At 53.6% G+C, this 18,922-nt stretch overlaps 10 protein-coding genes across 10 annotated transcripts; 6 read left to right on the forward strand and 4 right to left on the reverse strand.

Annotated features, from left to right (window-relative positions):
• Nucleotides 1-348: 348 nt before the first annotated feature.
• PG997_006611 (mitochondrial 2-oxoglutarate/malate carrier protein) lies at nucleotides 349-1,392 on the forward strand (the record flags this gene model as incomplete). Its single annotated transcript, XM_066810926.1, has 3 exons — nucleotides 349-447; nucleotides 513-1,279; nucleotides 1,344-1,392. The coding sequence occupies 3 exons, from the start codon at nucleotides 349-351 to the stop codon at nucleotides 1,390-1,392; spliced, it is 915 nt and encodes a 304-aa protein (XP_066669849.1).
• Nucleotides 1,393-1,680: 288 nt separating this feature from the next.
• Nucleotides 1,681-2,899, reverse strand: PG997_006612 (uncharacterized protein; the record flags this gene model as incomplete). Its single annotated transcript, XM_066810927.1, has 2 exons — nucleotides 1,681-2,689; nucleotides 2,847-2,899. The coding sequence occupies 2 exons, from the start codon at nucleotides 2,897-2,899 to the stop codon at nucleotides 1,681-1,683; spliced, it is 1,062 nt and encodes a 353-aa protein (XP_066669850.1).
• Nucleotides 2,900-3,211: 312 nt separating this feature from the next.
• Nucleotides 3,212-5,105, forward strand: PG997_006613 (Cytochrome P450 94C1; the record flags this gene model as incomplete). Its single annotated transcript, XM_066810928.1, has 3 exons — nucleotides 3,212-3,293; nucleotides 3,596-4,068; nucleotides 4,137-5,105. 3 exons carry the CDS (start codon nucleotides 3,212-3,214, stop codon nucleotides 5,103-5,105), a joined length of 1,524 nt encoding a protein of 507 aa, XP_066669851.1.
• A 271-nt stretch (nucleotides 5,106-5,376) lies between these two features.
• PG997_006614 (uncharacterized protein) lies at nucleotides 5,377-6,531 on the reverse strand (the record flags this gene model as incomplete). Its single annotated transcript, XM_066810929.1, has 1 exon — nucleotides 5,377-6,531. The coding sequence occupies one exon, from the start codon at nucleotides 6,529-6,531 to the stop codon at nucleotides 5,377-5,379; it is 1,155 nt and encodes a 384-aa protein (XP_066669852.1).
• Nucleotides 6,532-7,259: 728 nt separating this feature from the next.
• On the reverse strand, nucleotides 7,260-8,543 carry PG997_006615 (uncharacterized protein; the record flags this gene model as incomplete). The annotated part of the gene is made up of 2 exons (XM_066810930.1): nucleotides 7,260-8,380; nucleotides 8,435-8,543. The coding sequence occupies 2 exons, from the start codon at nucleotides 8,541-8,543 to the stop codon at nucleotides 7,260-7,262; spliced, it is 1,230 nt and encodes a 409-aa protein (XP_066669853.1).
• Nucleotides 8,544-9,916: 1,373 nt separating this feature from the next.
• PG997_006616 (uncharacterized protein) lies at nucleotides 9,917-11,472 on the forward strand (the record flags this gene model as incomplete). Its single annotated transcript, XM_066810931.1, has 3 exons — nucleotides 9,917-10,081; nucleotides 10,138-10,180; nucleotides 10,253-11,472. 3 exons carry the CDS (start codon nucleotides 9,917-9,919, stop codon nucleotides 11,470-11,472), a joined length of 1,428 nt encoding a protein of 475 aa, XP_066669854.1.
• A 529-nt stretch (nucleotides 11,473-12,001) lies between these two features.
• Nucleotides 12,002-12,921, forward strand: PG997_006617 (uncharacterized protein; the record flags this gene model as incomplete). Its single annotated transcript, XM_066810932.1, has 2 exons — nucleotides 12,002-12,135; nucleotides 12,159-12,921. 2 exons carry the CDS (start codon nucleotides 12,002-12,004, stop codon nucleotides 12,919-12,921), a joined length of 897 nt encoding a protein of 298 aa, XP_066669855.1.
• A 1,196-nt stretch (nucleotides 12,922-14,117) lies between these two features.
• Nucleotides 14,118-15,516, reverse strand: PG997_006618 (serine threonine phosphatase 2A activator 1; the record flags this gene model as incomplete). The annotated part of the gene is made up of 2 exons (XM_066810933.1): nucleotides 14,118-14,471; nucleotides 14,521-15,516. Coding segments are annotated over 2 exons (1,350 nt in total), but the record flags the coding sequence as incomplete, so codon positions are not given.
• A 602-nt stretch (nucleotides 15,517-16,118) lies between these two features.
• On the forward strand, nucleotides 16,119-16,820 carry PG997_006619 (uncharacterized protein; the record flags this gene model as incomplete). The annotated part of the gene is made up of 1 exon (XM_066810934.1): nucleotides 16,119-16,820. One exon carries the CDS (start codon nucleotides 16,119-16,121, stop codon nucleotides 16,818-16,820), a length of 702 nt encoding a protein of 233 aa, XP_066669857.1.
• Nucleotides 16,821-16,849: 29 nt separating this feature from the next.
• On the forward strand, nucleotides 16,850-18,597 carry PG997_006620 (uncharacterized protein; the record flags this gene model as incomplete). Its single annotated transcript, XM_066810935.1, has 2 exons — nucleotides 16,850-17,377; nucleotides 17,434-18,597. 2 exons carry the CDS (start codon nucleotides 16,850-16,852, stop codon nucleotides 18,595-18,597), a joined length of 1,692 nt encoding a protein of 563 aa, XP_066669858.1.
• Nucleotides 18,598-18,922: the final 325 nt, after the last annotated feature.

The following is an 18,922-nucleotide window of genomic DNA, read 5'->3' on the forward strand; positions in this document are numbered from 1 at the left end:
GCGAGCTCCGAATCTTGCCGTTCATTCAGCTCTGCGTGTGGCCCAACATACCGACCCTCCACCTCGGTTCATGGGCTCCAGTTCCGAGATTCAGATCTGGGCTGGCCAATGATACCATTGATACCAATGATACCATCATGCCGAAGGTTGTTGGGCCTCCACCATCGGAGCTGCGCGCCTGCAGGACAAGGGGGACTGTTTACCTCGCAGTCGAGATATTAAACCCACATACATGCTGCTCATGTACTAATAGGATATTTACCTTCTGTCTAGCTCTTGGCTTGCAACTTCATCCTTCCAGTTGCTCTCTATCACTCTCACCATCGCTTCCGTCCGCTCAGTGTCACTATGAGTAACACAATCAAGCAAGCCGCGGAGTCTGCGCGAAGCAAGATGAGCAAGCAGGGCGAGTCTGTTGCTGCGGCCGACTTCCTTCACACCCCGCTCGTGCGGGCGGCCTCCCCTTCGTCAATGGAGGGCTCTCTGGCATGGTCGCCACCTCTTGCATCCAGCCCGTCGACATGATCAAGGTCCGACTCCAGCTCGCGGGCGAGGGTGTCGCGACCGGCCCCAAGCCGACTCCCATCAGCGTCACGCGAGAGATCCTGGCACAGGGCAAGGTGCTCGATCTGTACACGGGCATCTCGGCCGGCCTCGTGCGCCAAGCCGTGTATACGACGGCCCGGCTGGGCTTTTTCGACACCTTCATGGTCAGACTGACACAGCGGGCCAAAGACAATGGCACTAGTATTGGCTTTGCTGAACGGGCCTCCGCTGGTATTGCCGCTGGTGGTCTCGCCGCCTTTATTGGAAACCCGGCCGATCTGGCGCTTATCCGGATGCAGTCTGACGGGCTTAAGCCCTTAGCCCAGCGCAAGAACTACAAGTCTGTCGTCGACGCCGTCACCTCGATTGTGCGCACCGAGGGCATCACGGCGCTCTGGGCCGGCGCAACCCCCACGGTGGTCCGAGCCATGTCGCTCAACCTGGGACAGTTGGCCTTCTTCTCCGAGGCCAAGGCTCAGCTGGCTGCGCGTACCACATGGAGCAAGAACTCACAGAGCCTGGCCGCCAGTGCCGTGGCCGGCTTTTTCGCTTCGTTCCTCAGCTTGCCGTTTGACTTCATCAAGACGCGGCTGCAGAAGCAACAGAAGGGACCGGACGGCAAACTCCCGTACAAGTCCATGTTCGATTGCGCCCAGAAGGTGGCGCGCCAGGAGGGTCTGCTGAGATTCTACCGTGGCTTTGGAACGTACTATGTGCGCATTGCGCCGCATGCGTAAGTGGCTGTCATATCTGCTGTTTTCAATCCTTGGAACGTAATTTGCTAATTTGACATGTAGGATGATAACGTTGATCGTTGCGGATTATCTTGGTTTCCTGACTAAGTAAGAGCCACCCTTACTTGGTATAGTTGACTTGTGTGTCTCATCTCTTTTGTCTTGTGGTTTTCCCGATCCGGTGTTGGGAGGATTTGAATTACCTTGTTGTAGGCGCTGGTGGTGTTTTGTCGATCATTACCATTCATTCATAACGAGTGACACCGAGGGCTTGAATTAGGGATACCAATCGTACATATTCGAACGAAGCTAGGTTTATAGGTTCAAGCTGACGTGGGAGTGTAACTCTTTTAACACAATAATACTTGGTTTGCCTAGTATACAGAGCTCACTGTCTGCTTTATTCGTCTCCCTTGTGCTTCTTAATACACATGGTCCAAGACAGATAACCTGTGGGCCACATGAAACACTCTCGTCCGCTCTTAATCTCCCAGTCTGTCGTGTCCGCGCCGCAGGTTCGTAGCAACACCTCGATCTCTTCGGGGGTTCGTGTACGTAGCGAAGAAATGAGACCATCAAACACGAGGACGAAGGGCACAATGGGAATGATGTAGACCCAGAACAGGCGCCACGGGGCCCACCAGTAGAGCACCGGGGCCACGAGCGGGATGAAGAGGCCGAACAGTGCGCACGTCACGATGCTCGAAAGGGACCGGTCCTGCATCTCGAAGATGCCGATGGCGTCGCTCGTCTCGACGGTGTTCTTGAGGATGGCGCGGGCGAGGGGGTCGTCGAAGTGGTGGAAGGCCAGATTGAAGAGCCGGAAGATGCGGCCGCCGGGCTGGTTCTTGTCGGGCTGGCGGTACCGGTCGATCAGCGCGGCGGGCGCGTTCGAGGCGTCGACGGACTCGGGCTCGTAGGTGAGGTTTTGGGACTTGTTGGCCGAGGCGGCCCAGGCTTTGGGGTGGGGGTGGAGGTCGGTCATGACGAAGTTGACGGGGGCGGTGGAGTTGTCGCTGTCCTTGTCACCGTTGGAGGACGGGGATTGCTTCCCCGACGAGGACGAGGTCGAGGCGACGTTGGCGTAGCTGTGCGAGGACTTGGGGTCGGAGTGCGAGTCGGGCGCGCCGCCGCCGCCGCCGCCGCTTTCGGTCTCCTTCTGCTGCTTCGCCAGCGAGGCGTTCAGGGCCTTCTCGATGACGGGCGTGGGCCCGCCGGCGCCGGCGCAGAAGTCGATGTAGGTGTAGCGCGAGACATTGCGACGGCCGAGGACCTGCTGCAGGGTGCGGGCGACGAGGGAGGCGGGGCTGCCTTGGGGCTGGATTATCGGCAGGCTCGTCGTCCAGGCGTGGTAGAGGCCTTCTTGGACGAGGGATCGGAGGTAGGAAGGGAACCTGTCGCGGAACAGACTGTTAGTCTTCGTAGTTTTCGTGGCTTGCTTTGATAGCAAGTTTGGGGAATCACAGGAGGCTTTTGCAAAGAGACTTGATTGGGTGGGTGTCTCTTCGATTGCTGACACCTTGCTGGGCTACACAGCACTCTGAGCTGGGTATATGGAATACGCACCATGGTTGGTCGTCGATCTCAAAGAGATGCATGCGCGGGATTAAGGGCGCCATGATTGCGGTCCAATCGAGACGTCGCTGGGGACTTCTCCGGTATGACAACTTCTGGAGGCTGTATCGATTATGTCCGGACTTCCTTAGACGATGTATTTAGATGTCAACTGAGGACGAGCAATGACGTCTCGGAGACGTCAGGCCAAGAATTCTCTCCTTAACAAGATGTAGTGACACCAAGAGACGGCTCTGAAACAGACCAGGGGAGCTCGGAGAGGGAAAGAGCTCTGATGCCGGCTACGTAATGTCGAAACTAGACCCCCGACATCCCTGTAAGGGTTCGTAGCTCAGTGGAGCGACTGGTCTGCCTGCATGATCTACGGCACGGCCCAGGCACAACTCTCGTCTAAATTCGACGACGTAGATGATTCCGTGATACTCGTGAGCATGCGCCGTTCTTTATATCCGATAGTCGCTTATACATGATAGCGTCAGCTGGTTTTTGTTTCTATACTGTGCTTCTACCTACGCCCGAGCGCGTATCACCGAAGAGTCTTCGTTTCAATCGTGACGTCGGGATCTTTCCGAGCCATGCTCGTATCCATCTGCACCCAAATTTGATTTCAGAGTGTCGCTGGCGGCAAAGGATATATCTGTGGCACCTAGGGTGCATATTGCTGTCAAATTCATTCGCCTGTGCCCGCTCGGAGATCCCCAAGGCTATCTTTGCCATACATCCATTATGGGTCTCCCTAGAGGGGCCTGGCCTGGTCCTGCTCGGGGTAATCGGCATCCTCCTCAGCTACCGGTTCCTCTTCCGAACCCCCGCGCTGCTGCGAGACGGTGTCCCCCTCCCGAAACCGCCTAACACGCTGCCCCTCGTGGGCAACGGCATCCTGTTCCTGCAAGCCCGCCAGAAGCTGTTCGCGTGGTTCGTCAGGTGCGAGCGCCAGTTCGGCCACGAGACGTTCCAGATCTCGGTGCCGAGCCTGCCGCCGGGCGTCGTCATCAACGACCCCCGCAACCTCGAGTACGTCTTCAAGCACGAGGGCGTCTTCGGCAAGGGCGACTTCTTCAAGCAGCGCTCCTGGGACCTCTTCGGCCGCGGCATCATCAACGTCGACGGCGAGCCCTGGCGCGCGCAGCGCCGGGCCGGGCTGGGCTTTCTCAACGCGGCGAACCTGCGCGTGCTCACCGACGTCGCGCTGCCGCGGTACCTGGGCGCGAGCGTGGCGGCGCTCAAGCGGCGCGGGGGCGAGGAGGGGGCGTGGTCGATTTGCAGTATGTGTTCCACGAGATCACGAGCCAGCTCATGGGTAAAATGGCGTACAATATGGAGATGCACGCCGATGACGATTTCACCAAGGCGTTTGATTATGCTTCGGGCGTGACGGCGGAGCGGTTCCAGAATCCGCTCTGGTTCGTGACCGAGCTGGTCACGGGGGCTCGGTTCCGCAGGTCGCTGGCCACTGTCAAGTCCTTCGGCGAGAAGATTGTGAGGAGTGCGATCGAGGATCGCCGCAGCGAGAAACACGCTGCGTCTGAGAGCAAACTGGACGAGGTATCCGGTACACTGATACAGTCCTTTCTGGACACGATTACCAACGAAGGGTTCGTAGCTGAGGCTGCTCTGAACTATCTCTCGGCTGGCAGGGACACAGTTGCCCAGGCGCTGACTTGGACCATGATGTTGCTGATGCACAATCGGTCCGCCACTGGGAAAGTGCGGAACGAGGTCCAGCAGCTGGTCCAGAGCCTGGACGGCTTGGATGAAGCAGGCGATGGAGTCGATCCTGCCTTATCGGTAAACTTCACGCCAGTCGCGCTGCCATACACCATGGCCGTCTTCTACGAGTCCCTCCGGCTCTACCCACCGATCCCGTTCGAGATCAAACAATGTGAGAAAGCCACGACACTGCCGGACGGCACCTTCCTGCCGTCCAAGTCTGTACTGGTGTTCTGCCCCTGGGCCATGAACAGGTCCCGCATCAGCTGGGGCGAGGATGCGGACGAGTTCCGGCCGGAGCGGTGGCTGGTCGACGGGAAGCTCGTGACCAAAAGCGCCTCGGAGTTTCCCGTCTTCAACGGCGGTGCGCGAACCTGTCTGGGGAAGAAGATGGCCGAGCTGATGGCCGCGCAGGTTATCGCGACCATGATTCTGACCTTTGACTTCATGCCCGCTTACTCTACGAAGCGTGTCAGCAAGAGCAGCCTCACGCTGCCCATGGAGGGAGGATTACCTTGCTACGTTAAGACTAGAACATAAATGACAGACTACCCAATCACAATGACACATTAAGATGGACAGCTGTGTGGTTTTGATTGTTGTCTCCTGTTCGTATTCGTGTTATACAACGTACGAACCCCCTGTACATGTTGCCAATTGAAGTAAACCCTAATAAAGAAAATCAAATCGCTGGTGTTTCCATGCCCTCTAGGCGGGAATCAATCAATAACATAAGCCCTCCAAGCAAACATTTCCATAAGGTCCGGCCCTATTTCCATCCTGTTCCTTTCCTTTCCATGCAATACATCAATTACCATGCCTGAATTCCGATAGTCGAAGTGTTCATCAGCAAACCCTCGTTGGTGAGCTGCATCAGAGCCTCCCAGACATCCTTCGTCCCGTGCGTCGCCCTGTTGCCAGCCGAAGTCTCGAATACGGTCGCGGGCGAGTCGGATATGTCGATCAGCACGTTCGAGGAGCTCTCACTACTGCTCGATACGGGACTGTTAGCACTACTAGCGGCGCCAGAAGATGCGGTAGAGGCGGCAGCAGCGGGAGGAGGGGTCACGAGTGCACGTCTTTGGTTGGGAGTCACCTTGGCCGCCGACGGCTTAGCACTGCCCAGGAGATGGGGCGGGACCTTGTCCTCCTTGGGTTTCACTGGTCCCGTAGCGGCGGCGACGTTCGAGGTGGCGACGGGTTTCTTGGTAGCGGGGGCGCCGCGCAGGTGAGGCGGGACCCAGGCGATCTGCTGCTTCGGCTTAACGGTCTTGTCGACCGACTCGGGCATCGCGGGCTTCTCAGGGGCGGTCGGCGTCTTCTTCTGAGGTCCGCGCAGATGAGGGGGCACCCAATCGCCTGGCTTGGACTCTGGATTGGCAACGGTCTTGGGTTTGACTGAGGTCGCCGATGTCTTCATGGTGCTACTGGTCTTGGGAGTCTTCTCCATGATGGAGGGCTTGTTCTTGGGAGCCGTGGTGGTCAGACGAGAGAGTGGCGAAATCTCGGGCACGCGCTCTGTAAACAGCTCGGCAGGCGAGTCAAAGTCGTTGCTCGGCTCGTACCAGAGCGCCTCTGGTCTGACCTCCTCGACCTCCTCGAAGAAGTTCCTGCTTCGACGTGAGGTTCTAGGTGCCGAGCGCTGCCAATCGCTGTCATGCTTGCTGTACTTGGGTTGGACAGTCTCCCACATGTTGGTAGGAGCAGGAGCAGGTTGGCGAGCGCGGGCTTCCAAGCGCTTACTGAAGTCGTCAGTGATGCGCTCCATGGCGAGCTTCACGTAGTTCCAGTCGGTGAAGCGGCACTTGAGGTCGTAGTCTGGGCCGCACTTCATGTCGCGCTGGATGTCTCGGAAGTACGCATTGGCGCACTTCTCGAGACTCTGAACGTGGCGCTTCATCTCAGCGAGGTTCTCGTGGCTGGCGCCGGGGGCCAAGGCGCCGTTGTTGTAAGCGTTGAAGAACATGATGAAGTTGTGGAAGAAGAGGATTGCGGACCAGCCGATTGTGTGTGTAGGTGTGTGAATGTGAGTATGTGCGTCAAGAGCTTTTGTAGATGAGATGAGATGGTGCGAGATAGGGTGAGATTAGATTTAACAGACCAGCTGTTGTGAAAGAGAAAGAGGTATGTTTGCAGGTTTGTAGGTAGGTAGCGTGGGAAGTTGAATGATGTGAAATGAAGAGATAAAGGTGAAAGCACGAGGGAAGAGAAGCAAATTTATGCATCAGGAAGCCACCAATGTTGGCCCACTTACTGGCTTACCCTGCATATTGTTCTGGAGTTCATTGAAGTCTATGATTGACTCGATATACTTGTTGTCATTGTTCTGCTTGTTACTGGTTTTGCTGCCACTTTCGCTTCAATTCCAAATTCCACCAGATTAGGGCAGGGCACAGCTAGCTGCCTCAGGATGCATTCCAATGCCTTGGAGTTTTAATGAGAATTCTATGATTGTTCTAATTGCAACAAGTCTCATTTGTGCAGAAACAAATGAAAATTCTCGCCGAGCTATTCATGATCAGATTTCAGCTGGCCTAGAGCAATCAAGAAAGGTTATGCCATCCTACCCCTGGACCATTACGACAGAAGGTGATTTTCAGAAATCCAGGAAGAGTAGGTTAACTTTGTTTAATTCAGGACGCTCTTGAAGTCGTTGGCTATTTGTGATTTCAATATACGCTATACCCGTATGGCTTACATGGGAGGAACGAAGAACGTGTCCTTGTCACCATCTTTGCAGGTTTTGAAATCCTCGCTCTTGAATGAATCAGTTTTGGAACGGAAGTACTTGGCCTCCTTGGCCAGTCCGATATCCTCGAGAACCTCTGCGCCCCCATACCCTGGCGGTGGATCAAGGAATTTCGCGATCTGCGCTCGGAAGACCGATGCGTCAGTGTTGCGGGCAAAGTCTACAATTCCAATGCAGACGTGGGCCCAGTGTAGTATGTGCTCAGGGTCGAGGCTGCCCGCCATGTGTCGGAACTCGAACGTGTTGATATTTCCTCCCGTCTTGCCTTGTGGCATAAAACGCCGGAAGCCCACAGAGCCACGTGGTTGAACAAGGTTGTTGGCGGTCTTCTTTATCAGCATGGACTTTGCAACCTCTGTAATTTCGTCACGTCCCCACATCTGCTTGAGTTGTATGTATCTGTTTCGGTATACGCCGTCGTTCATGGTGGACATAATCTCAGGTATGTGCCGTGACATTTGTTTTAGGCCATCGGGGTCAACTACGCCCATGATACCGGTGTGGTCGACTTCAGTCAGTTTTGAATACTCTGAAATGGGTCGACAGTGCAGATTTTTCAGTCGAGAGGGATGATGGAGGTCGAATAATTTGATGTCTGCGAACCAGAGGAACGTGATAATCTTCTTGATTGTCGTCAAGGTGAAGCCATCGTCGCCGCGGCCCACATGGACGTGGATGGACGTACTCTCGTTCAGGTGAACGCGATGGGACCTGATCGCGCGGCAGACCTCGGTGACCTTCCGGAAGCGGTCGGGGTCGATGGACGACAGAACCTCCGATGTGACCTCTTTGCCATCCCAGTGATAAGCGGGAAACCGCGATGCCGGACTACCAAGCTTCGTGCAGATCTGGACTGACGAGTCTCCGATCAACCGCCAATGGTCGTATTTCAGTACGTTGTCATGGGGAGCCACGTATTCGTCTCCGTCTTCTCCTTCTACTGCAAGGTCGGGGATCTCCTGGAGAGAGTTTAAGAGGAAACGGCTCAACTCGGCAATCCATTCGTAGTTGTTGGAGTCGCATTTCGAAACACGAAGTACTTGACGGGACTCAGCTGGATGGGGGTCTAGAATAACCAGGAGTCAGCAGGTCTCCTCATCTGCGTTCCGCCAATACTCACCGTCTTCGGAGATCTCGATGACCGGTGTGAGAAACTCAATTTCCACCCCAAAAGTGAGGTCACCTTGGTGGTCCTCTAGGGCCATGATAGGATCATCTAGGTGGGCCATAGTGATGGAAATCAGGCAACTTAAGTGGTAATATCGTGGTGGTAGCTGTTCGTTTGCGTGCAAGTGGTATTGGGTTAGCCGTGCAAGCTTCCAATGCCAGTAGGAAACCTGATACTTGCTGGAAAGGTATGCTGCTTCCCGCGATGTCTGCTGTTGATATGCTGCAAGAATAGGTCAGAGAGGCCTTCTTCTACTCATACTCGAAAAGGTCTGCAGAGGCTAATATGCAATGGCAAAACAATAATAAAAGCATGGATATTGTGAGGTGTGATAACCCATTTTAGATATCAACGGCCCTGTTGTCTTGAAGACCAACATTTAGGAAGCTGCAACTTCTGAGATTGCAAAACTGTTGTTCCTGCCTACCAAGACAAATACTAATATTTCGTACCGGACTGATTAGTCCACCATGGCTTTTGGAAAGCCTTGACAAACTGAATAATGGCCGCAATGGAAGCACCATGAACCGCATACACGTAGCCAATACTCGCAGCCTCTGTTTATTTGAGCCACAAACCATACATGTAGAACCTGCACAGTGGTTTGTCATGACCCCAATGGCAAGCAAATGACTTGCTGTGAACAACTACAACCTGTCGTTGTCGAATTACCTATGTGATTATGGCCTTCAGGGGAGGAAAGGACCCAATGAATCTCATACACAGTGATATTGAGCTCGTCACCTTTTTCTTTACGCATATACATTCCTTTCTAGTCCTTTCCAGTCAAGGTTGTTGCTGTACTGGGATTGGACGATGCTACATGATCCATCCCGTTGGGATGCACAGATCATTGCCACATTGGGTACGTGTACCTACTTGTCCAACAGCCGAGCTGGCTTCCTGCTCATCTTCTCTTAACTGCCCGTGGATATCGAGCTACTGGCTGCAATGCTACATACATCTCCTGCTTATCGGGCAAGCTTACCATTCCCTTTGGCAGTAGCCAACCACAAGACGTGACATATGCGGTCCTGCACACATTAGTCGGTGAACTAGTATATGTCAGCACTCAGCTCATGCTTATTTGATGCGTCTCATGTCTTCTCCTTTGCTGACCTTCCTGACTCCTCCATATTGTTGTCCTTTAATCCAGACCTATTGCTGTTGTGGGTTCACACCCCGGCAGTTGTGGACTCTGGTACATTGCCAAGCCCGCTCAGCTGCACCCCCGCCTTCTCGGACAGTTTGGGTTCCTCCCTCGAGGCAAGCCGGCGGCACAGCCTTTTGGAGTTTACCCCTTGCAGATCTGCCCATGGCATCCGACCTGTCAATGCTGGTACCATGTCTCAGCGGTTTCGCTACTGATCCTACTGCAACAACATTCTGAAAGCCTGTACACGTTCAACAAAATCGACGATTGATTTTCCCAACATGGCAGGCAGAGGGTCGCGTGGTCAATGGGCATCGCAGGCGGATTGGGACCGACATCGCCCATTGATTTCCCACCTATATATTGAAGAAGGGAAACCTCTGAAGGAAGTCATCGACATACTTGAAAGGGACCATGGCTTCAAGGCTACTGCGAAGATGTACAAGGTAAGCTGCAGCAGCCTTCTCACCAGAGTCGATGCTAATCGTCTTACAGTGAGTAGTCCTCGGTCGTATCGCCCTCGCACCACAAGTTACTGTCTCCAAGTATTTGCTTTAACCCGAATGTTTGCAGAGACCGGTTCAAACAATGGTCGTTGTATAAATATAACGCGTTAGGGTCATCCGAGTCAGCACATAATCGGTCATTGGCTCAAAGACGAGGCCGATCAACGAAGTTCGAAGAAAGGAAACAACCACCTCTCCTTAAAACGAACCACTCCTCAATCCCTGGGCTGTCAGCTCATGTGTACCCAGACGATGCTGTGGCTATCAAAGTCGAATCTGCACCTGACTTCCCAGCCTTTTCCAAGCGCTCGGGTCAAGCCTTCGGTAGTAATGCAGCCTATTCGCACACGAGACTGTATACCACGCCAGATGCAACCACGCTTACCGAGGCGTTCCTGCGGCTCTCGAACCAGTTCATGGTCGGCAACGCAGAACTGCAAGTAGGATACACATCGGAGCGAACTATACTTTGGTGGGGCCAGTTAGAGAGTGCGGCCCGGCTTCTGGACTCTCAGGATCATCGAGGGGGCCTGGGTATTCTGAGTGACTGCTTCGACAAACTAGGGCCCTTGCTGCAGAATCCAGAGCCAACCCTCATACCCGCCATATACCTGTGCTTCCTACGATTACCACCTGAACTCAAGAGACATTTCATAACCTACGTGGCCAAGCTATCCGGTATCAAGCTACCAAAAGGTCATCCTCTCGCGCTCATGTGGAACAAGTTTCGAGAGTCGGAAACAGGAGATATGGAGAGAAATGCGTACTACGCCATAAAAACACATTTCGATATCATGGAGGACTCGCCATATAAATCCAAAGCAGAGGGGATTCTCGTCGCAGGACGCACATACGACATGTTCGACTTCATCAAAGACAAGGATAAAACTCTGACCAGTGACACGGAAGAGATAATAGCCAGATCACGCAGCGCCATGCAGACCCTGGAGAGGCAAGGAAGCATGGAGGCAGCCGTAATTCTGAAAACGACCCTTGGATATCTATATTGGCGGCATAAGCGATATGACGAAGCGAGGGCCCTCGCAACCGAGGTCCTGCAGTGGCGGCAGACTCTTCCGCCTGAAGGACGTATGTTGTGGTTGACCTACCATCCACTGCGCCTACTGTACCTGATTGAGTGGGATACGGGGACGTGGGACGGCTATAAAAAGTACAGTCACGAATACCTCCAACTGTGCTACAAAGGAGAAGGGCCAGAACACCACCGCACAAAGACATCTCTGCTTGAGGTGCAGCGCTCCTACAGAGAGAAGGGCCTTGAAAAAGAGGCGGACGAGTTGCCAGAGATTCTTTTACGGGGATTGGAGTAGAAGCCAGGCTAATGAATAAGATCGAATACGCGGCCTTTTCTTTTGCCACACCGGCAGTTGAGAAACTCGGGTTGGGGGAATGTACCGGTGGGATCCCTCATTGTGTCAGCTTTGTTGACGAGATGGCTGGAGACGAAAATGCTGATGGTATCGGAAAACAGCCCGGGTCTGCTTAATTAAACCCCACGCGGCTAAACGTATATGCCATTATGTACGGGACTATAACAAGTCGCGAGAGAAATGCCGGGACCCCCGCATGCAACTGGATCATATAGAGGTGCAGCCGCCTAATATGCTAAAGTCGTGATGCTCCGGGATGTGACTCTATTGACGAGACTTATGCCGCGGTTATGCAAGCGCCGACTATCTAATCTAATGACGGGATACTACGTTCTATGTGTCCGGCGCCGTATCTAAAAACATATAGTGCGATGAAGATCCTCACTCAACCCGATGCTCTTGCTTGGATACACACTCCAGCCTTCAGACAGGAAAGGTATTCAAGTCCCGTCGTCACAAAGAAGCAAAAATGGTCCGCTCCATACTCCTGGCCAGTCTGGCCCTGATCAAGACCTCCGCCGCCGCCTGCGACCGCGCGTTCCTAGAGAAAGCCGCCGAACGCTATGTCAACGCGCAGATCAACGGCCGCGCCGAGGACATCTCGTCCTCATGGTGGACTCGGCAAGCTACACGGAGAACGACCTGAGCGTGGGCGTCGCCAAAGGCACCCTCACGCAGGCCATCGCCGTGGACACGCACCGCAGCATCTACGACACGGAGCAGTGCGCGACGTGGACGGAGCTGATCGCGGAGCACAACGCGGGTCACCCGTACGTCATCGGCACGCGCATCGTTTACAACGGCGAGCGCGAGCGCATCACGGCCGTCGAGTCCATCGTAACGGACGAGGGCGACTGGCTCTTCAACGCGACGGGCTACGCCTACTGGAACGCGCTCGAGACGTGGGACCCGATCCCGGAGGCGAAGCGGGACTCGCGCGCCGTCGTCAAGGCCGCGGGCGACGCCTACTTTGACCGCTTCGACCGCGTCAACGTGACGGTGCCCTTCGGCAACCCGTGCTCCCGCCTCGAGGGCGGCGACTCCACCGCGCGCCTCATGAATATGACCAACGGCGGCGACTCGTGCACGGCGGCGGGCATGCCGCAGGGCATCGTCGTCACGAACCGCCGGTACGTCGTCGACGAGGTCATGGGCGTCGTCAGTCTGTTCGTCGGCTTCCCCGGGCTCGACCGCTCCGTCGGCACGCAGCCGGCCCCCGACAGCCACACGTTCCGCGTCGAGGGCGGCAAGATCCGCTATGTCCACACCGTCTCCGCGTGCGTCAATAAGGGGTGCGGGCTTACGCCCGACACGCCGCCGCTGGTGCAGCCGCCGTCGAGGCGCCGGAGCATTCGGGCGCTGAGACCTTCGAGGCTGAATTTGAAGTGAGTGGGGATCTTGATGCCGGACTAAGCGGGAATAGGGGTGAGCAGTGCCGTGTGGGGAACAAGGAAGTAGGGAATTTGAATCATGGCGTATAACTCAGATGGGTGAAATCCAAAACTGCTGTTGCGTGGGACTAGTTGCTGTACATACATGGATGTGAGTTCCAAAATTTAGGAGGGTAAATGTTATTGGTATTAGGGATCAAGTAAATAAGGAGATAGGAAACAAACGGTTCCCCTTCCCTAGCAAGGAATGTTCATGGCAAGTTTGTCTACTCAGTGACTTGAGCTCCGCTGTGTAGTACTTATTCCGTGATGCTTGCCTTTGGAATTATTGATTTTTCGGGATTTCTCAAAGTGCAGTCCTGTTGGTATTGCGGTATAAGAAGAATAAAGGGCTGGGTGTGCGAATCCAGGGGCCATCAACACGAATAGTATGAATCGAGCCATCTTGCCTTTAAATATTTGTGACACCCTTTGAACAGATATGAGTAAGGTCTTGCTATTTTTTTGAAATTTGTCTTAGATGTATGGAATGTATGCTTGGAACTTATGCTCTGCTATTGATCTGGAGAGGATAAGGGTTGAAATGTGCACCCAGGGGTATTGTTATCAAAGAAGGGGTCTCATGTCACTACCAGGCCGTCACAAAGTTGAAGAGAAACATGCGAGACAGTTAATTGCATTGATGTAAGTGTTTACAGAAACAGTGTGTTATCTTCAACAAAATTATTTATCAAACATGGTTACTATTGTTCCGATCCCCGGACCATTACGGGCAAAGATGTCAAGCAGTATTTCTCAGGAGTACGGTTTTGACACACCTCCCTCACAGTATATCGCGGAAATAACATGATATTTTCATATACCACTGCGGCTGGGTTTTGCTGACGTGCTTTGTTATGTAACCTTGCTGGCAAAAGTGGCTAATTCGTAACCTGACTCATCGTTGAGGTCAGGTTATAGGGCCTGGTGGGTTGCAAGATAAATGTGTGCTCTGCACCGAGGCAACGATACGGCTGTATGAATACGTGAAAATCGGCAGTCTTGGAATGTGAATGCTTATCATTGCCACGCACACATCAGCCACACTTCATGTGAATTCGATTTCGATCACGAGAAATAGTTGATGCCAAAAGGTATATCGATTGAGCAGTGCCTGTATCCTCCATTCACTGATTCGTTAGGAAAACCCTAGAGCTACTTTGACCACGGTGCCCGTGTCGTTGGCAAGCCTGTCGGACCTGGTTGAGAGTCAGGTGGTCCGGGTCTGCTTGTAGGCCGTCCGGCAGGAGGTATTCTGGAATACGGTACTCCGGGCCCAGGGGGTGGCATGTAAGTGGCTTGCGCCCACGGTGCAGCCATGCCAACCGCACCACCTGGCGCTGGCATAGTCCCCGAGATGGGTACACGGGGTTGGTTGGCCATGTGAACAGACTGCTGGGGTGCGAGTGCTTCTGGGTCTTGCTCCCATGAGAACAGAGAGCCGAATGTGAAGTGCTGAACGACTGGGAACTTCGATAGTACCTCTGCGTTGAACATCTTGATCATCCCCTGGGTGGATATTAGTTACTGAAAGCCCGAGAACTGAGATGGATATTACCTTGTTGATCTTTCCCCACCCGTCTCTTACCCCAGATATGTCAAACAGCATGGGGCTGTGTTCCCAGAATGGCCCTGTTTTGACATCATTGATAAAACCGACGGCAGAGAAGTACATGTTCCTCTTCCGTTCCTGGTCGACTATCTCTGCCTTTACGATCTGACCGGGCTTCGGGGCACGTAGAACAGAGCCTTCTAAAGGCATTGGCTCCTCATCAGTGATGGGGCGGGTGAGCTGCGCCGAACCATAGATGTAGGGCTGGAATGAATGGTCATCGAGGCCCCAAACACCATGCGATCCAGCAGGCTCCAAAGTGTACGTCAAGATAAGGCGCCGAACCACTCTCAGGTAAGGCTCGAAGATGCCTAGCACGATGCTCCGCTCGATATCACCGTGTGCCTTTCCGTCACCGAAAGCCCCAAGCTTCCACAGACAGCCAATGAACGCCAGGAAACTCAGCTCGTGGCCGGTGCCATAGTCGAGTCTTTGAGCGCTACCGAATGAGCCAAGCAAGTATGACGTAAGTTCGTCCTCTGCAGACGTTGCAGATCCAGTTGCAGGAGCGAACTTGAGTACAGACTCGGGAACATGGTCTCGAAGTAGGGTGGGGATCCTCTCCTCCACTAACTGGTGCCATTTGCGACAACTGACATTGCCAAAACGCCTTGGGCCGGGATCCGGAGGAGCTTCGTCGATGATGGAATCCAGCTTGGCCAGCAATTCCTGGATCTTTCGTACAGATTCCACGGGCTGTGTTTCGTACTGTGAACCGATCTGGAAAGTTTCCGTCTTCTCCTTCCCACTCTCGTCCTTGACTTTCCTTGGACACATGGCTCGGTTCAGTTGCATCACGAAGATGCCAATATCGCGATATGCCTTGGTCGTGAGGAAGGTGTTGACATCTGGACCCTCATTTATACGCTTGGCGGGCTTGATGAAGGTATGTGGCGTCGCGGGGATCGAGCACTTCCAGAGCCGGGAACCTCCCAGGTGTGGCCTGGCTCGTGGCCATCGTCGTCATCCCGATATAAGGAGAGAAATACTGGGGTTTTCTGGTAGAGCCTCAGTTCAAGAATGGTAAGAAGATTAACCTTGGTACGATGTCGTCGTTTTGATGGTAGTGCCGGTGTATGATGGACGAACAGTACCCAAGCAGGACGCTTACCTGGTACAGATCTGGCAGTGCTGTTTCCAATGTTAGCTACCCCACGTCAAGTAAAGGCAATTGAAGTTAAGCTTGAGTGGGTCCGGCGATTGAACCCCACCACGAACAATGGCAAGAACAAGCACTTTGTCCAGGTAACTGCACGGACCCTCGCCGATTTATTTACATCAATACTTCCAACTTTCACAATCGCTGCACCTCATGCGTCTCGGCGATCCAGTGTTCTGGCCAGGGCAATGCGAATAATTTCGCTGCGCGCGTCCTGTCGCAATCGTTTGCTATATTCCAGACGCTTTTCATGGTTTGAATAAGGGGCTTGCAATTGCGTATACCTCCTGGAAACTATTGGACTATACCTGGTATTCGCCGACTTACACCGGTTGCCGCGCCGATGAGATGTCACCCTCCAGCACAAGGCGCAGTGCGCGACTGCATGGCCCCGTACCGAACTCTCGACCCAAAACTAGCACGCACAGCCGCGCCGACCCCCTACGATATTGCGAGTTCTGGTGACGACGAAGACGACGAGAATGACGACAATGAATCCATCCCCGCAAACATTTCGCCGCATAAGGTCGTCGCAGGCGCCAATGGGCCTAGCCTAAGGCCGTCGCGCCCCTTCAAAAGACACCTCGAAGATGCTACCATCGACCATAACCCGAGCGCTAAGAGGCCTAGAAACAATGTCATTGCGTCAAGTCCTCTGCGACGTCGTTCACAACCTGAGGTTCGGAAAGACACAGGTCTTGCCTCACCAGCACCCTCGCGAGCGATCACTGCCCCGAACAATAGGGCCTCACTACGTGTCCGCGGGGACTCCCCGTCCGATAACGAAGTCGACCTCGCGCTCTTCGAATTGGTGAATAGCAAGATGCTCAAGCGAAAGCCAGTCGAAGCGCCCCCGTCACCGAGCCAGCAACTGCTGCAAGAAGCTAGACAAGAAGAGCCGGAGCAGGAAGAACCTGAACCTGAGTACCCTGAGCAGGAAGACTTTGATATGGAAGACCCCAGCAGGAGAACCCCGAACAACATGAACCTGAACTGGACGATTCCGAGCAAGAAGAATTGGCTTCAGGTTCTGCGCCAATCAATGCCGAATATGCGGAAGACAACGCCTACTCAAACATCGGCATAGATGGGGATAAAGATCTTTCAGCTGAAGCAATGCCTTGGATGGGTTCAGGTGACATTGAAGGACCTGACCAGAGTGGAAGCAAAGAAGATGCGCTCGAACCGGACGACGAGCATAGCATGCAACAGAACGAGCCAGAAAACGACAGTCACTATTACGATTCTCTGGGTGAGGGCGACTCGAGCACGCACCAGGATGACAATGACGCTATTGCCATGTCAGACATCCAGCATGGCCATTATGATCCTTACGAAGTCCCAGACTCACCTGATCGTGGAGATCATGGCGGAAGTGTGCCCAATGCTGAACAGTCGCGCCGAGTCGCCGAGATATTGGGAGCTCAGCTAGCTGGCGACGTCAGCAGAGCCAAAAGCCAAGGAAGTGGACAAGACGATACTGAGGACATGGATATCGACTCTGATGTGGACTTTGAAGTTGAGTCTAATCTCGACATTGAGTATGGTGACATGTCTCCCCGGGAGTGTTTGGCGCAAGACGTCGAAAGGTTCTGCTCCAGAGCAGGTGACTTCAATGACTCGCTTCTTTTCGAACCCCCGAAAGTCCTTCATCTACAACTATATTCCTCACGTCAAAAAACCTCGAAACCCTTCGTAAGATCATCAACAGGAAGGGTTGGGTGGGACGAGCAAAAGATGCAGATGGCAGATTTCTCGATTGGGAAACCAAGCTGCACAATGATTGGGAACGCAGACTACGAGGGGGTTCCGAGTCGGTCACCGCTGTAGGAAAGGTCCTTTTCCATTTTACAGAAAAGATGGAGCGCCTGATCCGGTCGGCCTTGATAGTTCCATCCCAAGAAAAGCAAAACCGGGTGTACAGAGAACATGCAGATTTCCTGAAATACTGCTTCTCCATGCTTCATAATTGCATTATCTTCATTCAGGACCAAAGACTTTCATTCTCAAAAATGCAAAGCTCGCTAAGCAAATGCAAGGAGAAGCGGGAGGAGATGACAGAAGAAATAGCCAGCCTTCATATTCCCACGATTTTCCGGCTTCTTACGAGAATATGGGGTCCCTGCGGCAAGAATGAGCGGCGCAGCTCATTTGATAGCTTTTCCATTCAACTCCTAGCAAGAGTGGCTGGATGGATTGAGCAGCTGTATAGGCCTTTCATCAGGGAGCTACGAGCAATGGAAGACTCTGCACCATGGAAGAATATAAGGGAAGAATTCGAAACCCCCATGAAGCAACTTCGTGAACAGTTGGCCGAAGCCCCTGAATTACTGGAACAAGAGGAAGAGTCACAAGCACTCCAGAAGGCCGATCGACAAAAAGAACTACGAAGACAGGAAGAGCTGGAGTCACAGAGGCAGCAGGAAGGGGACGAAAAGGTCGAGGCCAGGCGACGCCGGAATCAGGAGGTTGCACAGTTCATTCGACAAGAACAGGGGAGGAAGTTCGAGGGAAGGCGAAGTCGGAACGAAGACGTACCCAGCCATCAAGAACAACAGCGTCGCGAGAGAGCTGTCTCGCAGCAAGTGCAGTCTTCACCCGCAGCTATTGGTGTTGAAGAGACTGTGTGGCGGGGTGAGGAAGAGCAAGTCTTGTGTGAAAAGCTTATAACAAGCTTCTCCACTCCGAACCCAAGACTGCCGAGCCTGCACAACACGGCTACTGTGATCGGGCATACTCGAGAGGAAACGGTGGACAAGGCACGAGAGCTGCTGCATGCCATTGTGAGCCGCGGAAGCAAGGGTTCGCTGAGCGAAGAAGAGGTCCATAATAGGGTGCAAGCGATTATGCGCCAATGGGAATGATTTGGTCGGTGGAAGCCCACAGCAGCAATACGTTTGGCTTTGGCGTTGGCTAGGTGATGACGTTTTATGAAGCATTGAAGATACCCCTTGATGTTGCTGCGAAGCGTGTTTCCGTTTGGCTAGATAGGCTAGGAAATGCAGCTTGCTTTACTCATATAATGCATCTTGTGTCAATTTGACTTTCCGCGTGATATAGGATGTCGTAAAAGCCGACCGTGTCTTGTGTCACGATAGCTGCTTGTTCTGCATCTCGGACCCTCGGCCGTTGTAAACAAAGGTCGGGTTCTTGGGTAAGGGGGTCGTGCGTGCCAGTCCCCTGAACTGC

Source organism: Apiospora hydei (assembly GCF_038363865.1).
Source record: "Apiospora hydei strain CBS 114990 chromosome Unknown utg000005l_segment0_segment0, whole genome shotgun sequence".
In the NCBI taxonomy this organism is placed as follows: Eukaryota; Fungi; Ascomycota; class Sordariomycetes; order Amphisphaeriales; family Apiosporaceae; genus Apiospora; species Apiospora hydei.